At 54.6% G+C, this 11,655-nt stretch overlaps 1 protein-coding gene across 1 annotated transcript; it reads left to right on the top strand.

The window, feature by feature from the left end:
- Positions 1–2,086: 2,086 nt before the first annotated feature.
- On the top strand, positions 2,087–9,137 carry PPIF (peptidylprolyl isomerase F). Its single transcript, XM_081237839.1, is given in 7 exon segments — positions 2,087–2,499; positions 3,710–3,740; positions 4,270–4,358; positions 6,121–6,151; positions 6,154–6,210; positions 6,750–6,825; positions 8,136–9,137. Coding segments are annotated over 7 exon segments (609 nt in total). The 5' UTR covers positions 2,087–2,310; the 3' UTR covers positions 8,272–9,137.
- The last annotated feature ends 2,518 nt before the right edge of the window (positions 9,138–11,655 follow it).

The raw sequence follows: 11,655 nt of genomic DNA, 5'->3' as shown, positions 1-11,655 counted from the left end.
GACCACTCATATATTTGGCGTAGCTAAGGGCTATGTGAGCCGAGGGCCTGGAACTGATATGTGGGGTGATTCCTCTCTTCCTCTTTTGAATCTGCAGTAGGCACTGATACAGGGGAGTATCTGCGAGATGTGCTGAGGGCCCAGATGGGGCAGGGAGCAAGCCAGCTTCCAACTCAGGCCTGTTCTACTTCAGGGCACAATCATGAAAAAGGAGAAGCCATTCCCCAGAACAGAGTGAGGCCCTGTCCTGGGCTGGGACCTGGGGAGCATCTGGGCTCCAGGATGCAGCTGGAGTATCATTGAGTGCAGGCCCCTCCTGGGCCAGGAATAGAGAAGGGGACTGTGGAATTCCAGAAAAGGGTCAAGCCAGCATTCTCATGAGGTTAAGAGACTTTGACCCCTTGGATTGGCTTGGGTCAGCATTTTGCTTCCTGACCCCTTCCCAGGAGTCAATTCAGAGCCTGGGGCACGTCAGTTTAGAGCTGGTCCCAGCTGAAGCCCACCTGATTCCAAGGCCCAGACCCCACCCTCTTCTCTGGCCCCTCAGAACTCTGAGCCCCTGCAGCTGAGGCCCATTACTGTCTGAGCTCCAAACCCTGAGCAAAGACCATCTAGACGGGACTTCCCTGGTGGCACAGTGGTTAAGAATCCGCCTGCCAATGAAGGGGACACGGGTTCGAGCCTTGGTCCGGGAAGATCCCACATGCCATGGAGCAACTAAGCTCGTGGGCCACAACTACTGAGCCTGTGCTCTAGAGCCCGTAAGCCACAATTACTGAGCCCACGAGCCACAATTACTGAGCCCACGTGCCACAACTACCAAAGCCCTCGTGCCTAGAGCCCATGCTCCACAAGAGAAGCCACCGCAATGAGAAGCCCACGCACCACGACAGAGTAGCTCCCGCTCACTGCAACTAGAGAAAGCCAGCATGCATCAACAAAGACCTAATGCAGCCAAAAATTTAAAAAAAACGACACATACACACACACAAAATGACACACACACACACACACATAAAAGAATCAGAGGTTTAAAAGAAAAAAAGACCATCTAGACTCTGTCCATCACTGATGCTCATGGCACAGTACTTAACAGCTGACAAAGTCCTCTCTCTTGTTCATTTTATCCTTGGAACAGACCTGGAAAACAAGCAAGGTAGGGATTAGCATCACCCCCTATTCTGTAGAGGGGAAACTGAGGCCCAGAAGGTCTGGAGGACTGGCAGAGGCTGGCTGCAGAGACTCCAGGGTTCCCCTACCTCTAGGCAGTGCCTTCCTCTCTCTGGGCCTCGTTTGCACATATGGAGAGTGCAGGCGTTGGCTCGGATGCTCTCTCAAGTCCCCTGCCTGTCATTCATTTCCTGTGGGCCTCCCATGCCCCCAGGCTTCTGGGAAGCCCGCCTCAGCATGTAGGGTAAATCCCCCTCACTGTGGTTTCTCCCGCTCAGTTCTCCTTCTCTTCCTGTCTTGCCTTCTTGCTTTTCCTTGGACTGGTCCCTGTGCTATGTTATCTGCAGGTGCAGTTTTGGGGTGAGTGGGGGTGGGAGGGGAGCTAGCAGTTATCTGTCCTGGTTGCTGGGGATCAGCGCTGTCAGTCTATGGGGTCGGGGAGGAAGAGCCAGACCCAGTCCTGGTGGAGGACTGGAGGGCTGGTAAGAGCACGACAGGCCCAGGCTGAGTCTGGAAGAGGGACTGGTTTCTAGAAGCATCTGGAGACAAGCCCAGGATAGGACAAGGAGGCCTGTGGTCACCATGGGAGGTGCCTGCCTGCCACCTCTCGCTCTAATCCCGCTTCTCATCTCCACCTTTCTTTGACTTACTCTCAGTGCCACGGTCTCTCCTTGTCCGCCTGTCTGTCTACAGGGCCTATGGGGCGAGGGGCAGTCATACAAAAGTCTCAAATGTAGACTTTTGTTATATTCAATGAAAACATATGGATGCTCGTATTTTGGAGTTAACCACGTTTTAGCATTTTCCCTTTTTTCATCTATTGGGACCCTCGTAAAATGGAACCGGCCTCCTTTTGCGAAGTCTTGTCTGCCCCTCAGGTCTCCGGCCCTGGTTGGGGTGTGTTCAGAAGACTTCACGCCCCACCGCCCCACCGGCCGGGCTGAGCTGCCCGCTGGGGCCAGCAGGGGGAGCCCGCGGTCAGGCCGGAGGGGGCGGGATGGAGGCGGGGCCACGAGGCCGGCTGGGCCAATAAAGGAGGCGGCACGCCGCGGCGGTTAACTCGGCCCTTTGGGCGCCCGTGACCCTCGCTCCTGGAATCTCTGCTGGCCCGTGGCTCTCCCGCCCGGACCCGCACCCACGATGCTGGCGCTTCGCTGCGGCCCCCGTCTGCTCGGCTCCCTCTCCGGCCCGCGCTCCGCGCACCTGCGCCTACCCGCGGCCCGCGCTTGCAGCAGCGGCTCCCGAGACCCGTCCTCTTCCTCCCGGAACCCGCTCGTGTACCTGGACGTGGGCGCCGACGGGCAGCCGCTCGGCCGCGTGGTGCTGGAGGTGAGACCACCGGACAGGACCGTGCTGGACTGGGCGTGGGGGACGGTCGCGGAAGAGCTCTGGACCCCGGGCCGGCGCTGTGCCTGCCTCGTTGAGTGACCTTGCTTCCTGCTCCTGGGCTCTGGGCCTCAGTTTCCCCATCTCTAAGGAGGGGCATCAGATTGGTCTCTCCAGGCCTCCCCTCAGAACTTTGGACTAGTGGAGGCGGGAGGGAGGCCCCTGTGGAGGAGAAAGCTCAAGGTCAGATCGTAGGCTAGGAGGGCCCGTCCCGCTGGCCGGGGTCCGGGAGGGGCTCCGAGACTTAACGGGGCGGGATCCTAGGCCCGGAGCTTCGAGGTGGGTTTCGGGGGCCTCCGGGGTCCGGGCGGCGGGCCCGGCTGGGCGCTCACACTGTGACCCTTGAGAAGGCGGAGCGGGCCCCAGCCCCGCCCTCGCCATCAGGCTCTCGGTGTAGCAAAGGTGGTTTCAGGCCGCCTCCTCTCCCAGCAGGGCGGCTGGCCCGGCCTTGGGTTCCAGCCACCAGAGCCGGCCTAGAGCTCCTGGAGTCGGGCAGTGTGCTCGGAGCTCATCGCCGCAACTCCATCCCCAGCCACCCTTCCGAGGTGACACTCTGCGTCTTCCCTGGCTTTTTGGGCCTTTTTGAAAAACAAAGCAAGAAACATACCTAGTAGTCCGGAAGGTAACAGAGGAGAAGCTTGGGTGTAGCCTTCGAGCCCATTTTGAACAAAGGGGCCTCAGTTAAGCCTCAGTTCACTCTTTATTTTAAAGGTTCGGTGCCAGTGTGGCTCTTGCAGCTGGGAGTCAAGAGGCAGGCTTAGATGGGACTAAGCAGCCTCCCCTTTCCCCCACCCCTCCTGCCTCTCTCTGAGCCTCGGTTTCCCATCTGCCCACTGAGGAGCTTGGACTGGCTCCTCCGCAGGGCCCTCTCTCCAGGCCTTGAGTCTCTGCTGCTTTGGGCCCAGCTGAAGTGGCTCTGCCAGTTCTGCCGGTGTTGTCATCTTTTCTGACAAATTAGGAAATCGAGGCTGCCTCCTCCCAGCCTGGAGTTCAGGAAGCAGCTGGCAGAAATGATAGCTGCTTAGATGGCCTCCCACGGAGGGCTGGGAGTGACAGGAATGTGCTTTCCCCATCTCTTGGGCCACCGTGCGGGTTGGGTCCCTCTTTCACCTGCCTCTGGACTGACCGTCTTGTCCCTCTTCTCTCTCCACAGTTGAAGGCAGATGTCGTCCCAAAGACAGCAGGTAAGACAGGGCCCAGGGCCTTCTGAGTCCAGTCTGGATGGAAGAGAGAGGGGCAAGGCAAGGTGGGTGGGGTGGTGAGAGGAGTCGGGGCATGAGAACCGTGTCCAGATGGGAGTTCCACGTGTGGCCCAGCTGCTGAGTACCCTGGGGCAGCCGCTGGTCCTCTCTGAGCCTTAGGGTTGGCCCCGCCCACCTGTCCCGTAGCAGCCTCAGAATCAGGAGAAGATACACATACATTTCCTCTGGGACAACTTCCTCCCTCCTGGTGCCCGACGGGGCAGGCTGGTGGGTTCGCAGCCCTTGCTTGGGCTCCCTGCCCTGCTGACCCGGTGCTGGAACAACCAGGAGCATGTGTTCTTGCCACAGTGCTCGGACACTGAAGTCAGGGCACCAGATGACTTGTCCCAGGTCACACAGCCAGCGCAGACCCAGGGGCGGGGGGTAGGTAGAGAGGGCACTACCTGGAACAAGTTGTGGCCCCTGAGTTGCGGCCTGGCCCTGCTGACCTGCCTCTTCCTTCAACCCTCAGAGAACTTCAGAGCCCTGTGCACCGGGGAGAAGGGCTTCGGCTACAAAGGCTCCACCTTTCACAGAGTGATTCCGTCCTTCATGTGCCAGGTAGCGGGGGCCTCTCCCTGCCTTGGGTTCCTCTTCTCTAAGTGGGGATAGTGACGGGAACGCCTCGAAGGATTCTCATGAGGGTTAACCAGTGTGCATGTGCCTGGAAAGTACTGAATGGAGGGCAACTGCGGTCACTCGCTCGTCCTGTCCTCTTACTCCGAGAGGCTGGAGCTTTTCCTGGCTGCCACAGAGCCTTCCCTGCCCCAGGAGTTAAGCAACAGGGCAATCGTTAGGACGGCCCTGCCTGGCGGGGCCGGGAGAGTGAAGCAGTGGAAGGAGAACGGGCATCGGGGTGTGGATGTGCTGAGGGTTAGATCTGAAGGCTTTGGAGGCCCAGCATATTCAGACAGTCTCTGCCCATGCCCCACAGTGTGTCCCACTGAGCACTTGGCATGGGAGATAAGGATAGAGAGGAGGAGGAGGGAGGAGACTGGGCACAGACAAGAACACACAGGTCTGGACTTGGAGCCTCTTTCCAGTGAAGGGCATCTTTCTCGGTTAAATGAGTCTGTTCTTTGGTCACGTGTTCTGCCTCTTTTCAAAAGCACTAGTTTTGCTGTGTCAGATGTTTTGCAGGTAGGTGTTGAAAGCAAGAACTTCCCCGGGGGCCAGGACCCGAGCTATGCTGGGGGTTGTCCTGTGTGAGGTCAGACCCTGCTAAGACAGGGGCTAGTGTCTGAGGCCAGCAGACCTAGAGGCAGGGGCATGGATGTCATGACCTCTTTGAAGTCCTTTCAGCCTGGAATTCTCCTCCCCCCTTCCCTCCACCCCGATCTGGTGGCTGTCATCACATTGTGGTGAGTGGCGGTGGGTTGAATGTGACAAATTCAGGGAGGGGTGAGGGCTGTGGCTGTGACAGGCCTGGCCCCGCCCCGTGGCTCTCAGCTGCAGCAGCTCCCGGTTCTGCCCGAGGCTGTGGATGAAGCAGGAGCTGAAGTGGATGTCCCAGCCGGGCTAGGGTCTTCCTGGGAACCACAGCAGGCAAGGGCAGAGACTCCAAAGCTGGAGGGCTCTCGGAGGCATGGGATGGTAGCACCGGGACGCCCAGGCCAGGGTTTTGAATCATCCCTCTCTGGGGACACATCGGCATTTGGGGATGCTTCAGCCAGGCAGGTCAGGTCACCCGTGTCGCCTGAGGATCCCATCTCAGGAAATCAGCAACATGACCATGGCAGGGGGCTGGGGCTCTGCTGCAGCTGGCAGCCCCTGGGCTCTTCTGGCCGTGGCTCCCATGGAAGCCTCAGACGAGCTGTGAGGAATGACGCCAGCCCTGGGTGGGCTCTGTCCTGGGCCTGGTGAAGGGGAGATGCTGGGGCGAGGAGGGGGACTCCGTGTAGGGAACTGGCTCTGTGCTGGCTGCTGCCGCTCCCCACAGACCACATTTGGGAGTGAGGGTTCCTGGTTTTCTCCCTATTTACCCTCCAAGAGTTGTGGGTAGAAAATTCTAGGTCACTAAGAAGCATCTCGGAATGGCCGAGATTTCTTTAAGGATCATTTAAAAACTCGCTCAGACAAAAATGAATCATTCGGAAACCAGGGTAGTTATTGTGGCAGAAAATATCTAAGCTTTGTCTTATTGTTGCTTATTTTCCTTAGTATTGTATTAGTCCTTCTATCATTGGATGTTTTTTGACCTCTTTGCCTGAGGGCTTCCGGCTGGGTGGGCCGTGGGTGGGCTAGGGGCTGCATCCTAGCGCCGGAGTAACACCCCTCTGCCAGCTCTGGTGGCGACGTCTCAGCCAATGCTCTGTGCTCGCAGGCCGGCGACTTCACCAACCACAACGGCACAGGGTTATCTACGGGAGCCGCTTTCCTGACGAGAACTTCAAACTGAAGCACAAGGGGCCAGGTGAGTGCAGGTCGCCAGTCCCGGGGCCATGTGCCCTGAGCTATGACCCTGCCTCTGCCATCCCAGCAGGCCTGGAGGCTGCAACCTGATTGCCCCATATGATTGCTCCATATCTGATGTTGCTCCTTCCTTCAATGCTCTGGGTGGGCTTGTTGGGTTTTCCTAGAGCTTTTTCATTCTGAGCTCTCCGTTTCAAAACCAAACCTTCCTTTGAGAACCTGGGGGAGAGAGCCTTTAAGCAAAACCCCAGCATTGTGTCAGACCCAAGGCGCGATGTGGGAAAGTCTAGAGTTCAGGGCTGGGGGTCCCGCTCCAGCTCTACTGCTGAGAGCTTCCACGAGGCCCTTTTCTCCTGTGGCGGCAGAGGCGGACAGGCCCTGGGTGGGGAGCTGCGTCCTCTGGGCCCTGGTTCCCTCTTCTGAGCCCCAGGATCTTCTGGCTCAAGCATCCTTGATGTGGTTTTCCCCATCTGCTCATCTGAGTGACTCCCATGTGAGATGCCTCCTGGGGCAGCCTGGTCATTCTGCTTGTGTTTGCAGGTGTCCTGTCCATGGCAAATGCAGGCCCCAACACTAACGGCTCCCAGTTCTTCATTTGCACCATAAAGACAGACTGGTGAGTTGCTTGCTCCTGGCTCCAGGCCCTCTGGGAAGATGGGGTGGCCTTGCAGCTGGAGGGGAAAGCTAGTTTGAGGCTGGACCCTGCTGTGGGACAGTAGCCCTCACCCAGGCTGTGTGTCTGTATGAGAGAAGGAGAAAGTTTGTGAAAGGACTGAGGGAGAATTTGGGTTATTCTTGTAACTCTCTTTATTAAGCTTCCCATTGTTGCTGTCAGCTGGAGTTTTCTCAGCGTGTTTTGTGTGCATGTGCGCGCGCGCGCACACACACACACACGAAAGGATTCTTTTACCAAATATATTTGTGAAATGCTGCGGCACATACTAGGCCTCAAGATGGCCTGTGGCAGAAACCCGTTTTCTTGGTTTAACCTGCTATTTCCCTGGCTTACTTGACCTTGGAATGCACCTTGGAAAATGCTGCAGGAGACGTTTGGATATCACACCGGATTTCTCATCAGGCATTAGCATGGGCCTGCAAGTAGCTACCAGCCCCTTAGAGCCCTCTTTCCCAATGCCCTTGTATTTTAGGGATGTTTCCTAGGTAAATTTTCCACTACCTAGTAAGTTTCTCTGCCCAAAGTCCCCTGTGTCCTAGCCCTGAGACATCTCAGGGACAGCAGCTGGCCTGGAGCTAAGACTAAATAAAGCCCATTTCCAAGGACTTCAGGGTGACCTGGGTAGTGGGGGATACTAGTGGTCTCTACCCTCCGAGCCAGAGGGACATGGATGTCAGGGTGGGCAGGTTGTTGCTGGCTCTGTCTGCCCCCCTTCCGTGGAACCCCTGGTGGATCCTGAGGTATAACCAGTTTTGGCCTTGCTGGCCCTAAACTAAGCTGCCTTTTAGATTCTTGGGACGGTCTCAGATAGAGCTGCTTGGGACTCGCATAGGTTCACCACACGTATTATCTTGGCTCTCACCTCAGAATTTATGACTGTTAAGATAGTTCCATTTACACAGACCTCTTATTTCTTCAAAGTAGTTCAATATCCCTTTATCTCCCTGTGCAGAAAGAGAATAATTCACGTTTTGTAGGTGAGGTTCCCAGGATTCAGGTTCAGTGGCCCGGGGTGAGGTCACACAGCAGGTGAGGCAGAACATAGCCTGGGAGGGAGCCGTCATCTGATGTGTTCTGGGGGGCTCAGCAAGGCTCGATACCCGAGCTGTGAGAGGTGGGGCCAGCTTTTCAGTGTGGGTTCCTTTCAGAACTGCTGTTTTTGGTAAATAGTCCCATGACCAAAGGGCTGTGACCCTGGGTGACACTGCACCACCCTCGTTTCTGCGTACCTGGCTCACCTCTCCTCGCAGGCTGGATGGCAAACATGTCGTGTTTGGCCATGTCAAAGAGGGCATGGATGTCGTGAAGAAAATAGAATCTCTCGGCTCCAAGAGTGGGAAGACATCCAAGAAGATTGTCATCACGGACTGTGGCCAGGTGAGATAACCTGCCATGGCCAGGGCTCTAGGCCAGTGGCAGCTGCTGGCAACAGTGAGTTGACTCACCCAGGCGGCCGCCTCGGGCTCCCAGCGCAGGGGCCCCTTGGAGTTGCCTGTGCTCGCTCCACCTTCTCTGTGCTTCCGGAAGGCCTCTCAGGAATGTCAGACCTCACAGGACCCACCAGGCTGCTTCCCCAGTGCCTGATCTTCCCCAGCGCCCTGTTTCTGGACACCCATCATGGACACTGTGTCACTGCTCCTCGTCTGGCATCTCCTGTGATCGCCTGGCCCAAGTTCACCTGTGCCTTGGACGTTGAGGGTGGTGATGGGTTAGCTTTGAAGGCAGTTTCTGCCTTCTCCTTGACCAAGGGGGAAAGCCGGTTGCTGTAAAGGGCTGTAATAGCTGTTTAATGTCGTCTTCCTAATCGGAATAATTTAGCAAGACTCCCTGGAGCTGGAGCTGTGGCACTAACTACTCCAGGCTGTGGTGTGACCTGAAATTGGTGGCACAGGCCACGAGCTTGGCCTTTGGAGCACAGTCTGGGCGTTTGTGAAGGTCCCACGGCTGAGGCCTTTTATCCCAGTCACTGTGAATCCCATTGGTTTGCTGTTCTTGTGTTTGGGGAGAGTCCATGGGGGTAGAATCAGCTGAACCCGGGGACAGACCCACTGCGAGCTGTGCCTAGTCAATGTGAATTCCCACGTTGAAAACAGAAATGACTTGTAAGTGCCTTGTGCTCTGGAAGGAAGTCAGTGGGTATTCCCTGGTGGGCTTTGATTTCTTCTGTGTGTCTTATAAATTATATCTACTGATTATATACACAATATACTTCTGGAACATTTCTTTGTGTTCACCTTGAATGTGAAAATAAATCCTGTTTTCTATAAAAGACTGGGGTCCGTGCTTTAGGAAGCAGTGTCTGTAACAAGTATTTGGAGCTGACGTTTATTGTTACCACTGTCACTCAGTGCTCCACGGAGGGCCTTTCCGTGGACTCTCAATCCCCCCAGCAACCTATGAGGGTATTCTCATCATCCTGTTTAACGGACAAGGAAATGGACTCAGACAAACTCTCTTAGCGTTCACAGCCCATCAGAGCCCTCGTGCCGCCTCTGGGTGACAGAGCCTCAGTTTTGCTCAGCTGTATAATGGGGTAACAGTGCCCATCTCACAGGGTGATAAGGGTCAGACGTGATCTGTGTAAAGTGCACAGCACGGGCCCTGGCACATGGTCTTAATAAGCCTCTGGAGTGACGAGGACAATATTTCCTGTGTGTCTGGGTCTTAGAGGAGGACGAGCTGTGATTATCTCGGGCTAGATGTGGACTTTACTACCCTCGATGTGCCGTTTAAATTTGGAGTTAAGTTACAGGTGTTTCTGAATTCACAGGGAGAGCAGATTTGGGGGTGGGAGGAGGGCTAAAAATTTCCTTAAACAGCCAAGGGAGGCACAGTCCAAATACCAGAAGAACCACAGTGTAATTAGCATTGCCTCACATTGGAGTTCCCTGAGTCTGATGATGTGTGGTCACAGGTCCTTGAAGGCATTCTGAGGTCACAGTGGCTGGACTTGGGTCATCTGGAATATGGGGTTCCCTGAGTTATGTGAGGTCACAGGTAGATGTAGTCACTCTGGGGTCATGGCTGGAGTTGGGTCATTGGAGTCATGGAGAGTTTCCATGAAGTCAGATCAGCTACATGGGTTGGGAACTCAGCCGGCCTAACAGTTTTCAAACAGTTCTCAAGAGCCTTGGAGGTCCTCAGGCACGGGCCCCTGAATCCCCTTTGAATCATCAATACCCTCTGTTTTCTAAAAGGGATTTTATTTGAAGAATGGGATCCTAAGCCAAATAATAATGGGTTGTTGCTCGACCCTTCCAACCAACATTTTACAGACGGGTAAACTGAGGCCTCGAGAAGGGACATGGTTGCCCAAGGTGACCCCGTGAGTCAGTTGGCAGAGCAGGGGCTAGAACCCCGGACCTGCCAGTCCAGAGGGTTTTCTGTTGGAGGCCTTTTGGGATGCACAGACCCCTTTGTCCTCAGATCACATGCAGTCAGAGCTCTTCTGAAATCTGAGGTCAAAGCCATGATTTTGGTCCCTGTGGAGTTTCCTCTTGACCTCTGGGGACTCTAGGGAGGCAGTGGTGCTGTTGACAAGTGTGAGGGCCAGCTCCTTGAGGTGTGACCCACTGGCCCCCTGGTGACTTCTGAGGGGTCTCAGGGTCACAGAACATGTGGGGCATGTGTTTAGTTCACAGAGCATTTCCTTTCCAATGAGGAAGCACGTGTGCGTGCGTGTGTGCGTATGTGTGCGTGTGCGTCTGTGCACACGCATGCGTGTGTGTGTGTGTGTGTGTCCGTCCGTGCAGAGGAGTCTAGTGTGGGCTAGCGGAAGAAAGAATGCAGGAATTTCCTAAAAACAGTTTCCTGAAGGTGGGGTTGTTCCCTGCAGTTCTCTTCCAGAACTCTTGCACAAGGGCCTGAGCCTGGTCTTACTACATAAAGCTCCTGCCTGTGTAATATACAGATAGGATATTGACTTGCTGCTGGTACACGGTGCCTAATGCATGAAGGAAGCAGTGAGTCATACACGTGCTCTCACGGAATCATATGTGACGCCATGTAAATTCACAATGTGTTTAAATATCTGAAATAGCATTTTTATGAGACAACATGATAGCTTTTCAAAATGACTTTACTGAGGTATAATTTACATACAATAAAATTCACACATTTTAAGTGTGCAGATCAATCACTTGACAAATTCATACACTGAGTAACCACCACCAAATTAAGTTATAGAACATTTCCATCTCTCCAGAAAGATACCTCTGTGCCTGTTCCCAGGAAGCCACTGATTCTATCACTGTAGATTAATTTTGCCTGTTCTAGAACTTTGTATAAATGGAATCCTACAAGATTTACTTTTTGTGTCTGACTTCTTTCGTGTAGCATGTATGAAGACGTGGGAGAATTTAACACACTTCTGGGCTTTATAGAATGTTGCTCCATGAAGAGGAATGTCGGTAAATGTTTCCAAGGTCTGCTAAGGCCTAAGGCAATGCTTCTCCTAGGAATCATGCGGTGCTGGGAAAGCATGCAGATTCCTAGGCCGTGGCTGAGACCTGTTGAATACCAGTCTCTGAGGGTGGGATCTAGGAATCTGAATTTCCAAATAATAATAATTCAACTAAAGTTTAAGAATTTGAGTGTAGGCCAGAAGGGGCAAGATTGAAAAGGGAGACCACCAGACCACTCGAGTCATTGTTAACTTGCTGAAACATTTGTTGCTGGATGCTCCGCCACTTGTAAAAGATGCTTCACTTGAGGAGTCTGGCTGATAACTCTTGGGTGGTGGGTAGGGCACCCTGTGCAGCCCAGGCTTCG

The sequence above is a fragment of the Mesoplodon bidens genome, assembly GCF_964165515.1.
Source record: "Mesoplodon bidens genome assembly, chromosome: 1".
Classification (NCBI taxonomy): Eukaryota; Metazoa; Chordata; class Mammalia; order Artiodactyla; family Ziphiidae; genus Mesoplodon; species Mesoplodon bidens.
The sequence above is the reverse complement of the archived record's forward strand: the minus strand, read 5'-3'. Positions and strand labels throughout refer to the sequence as shown.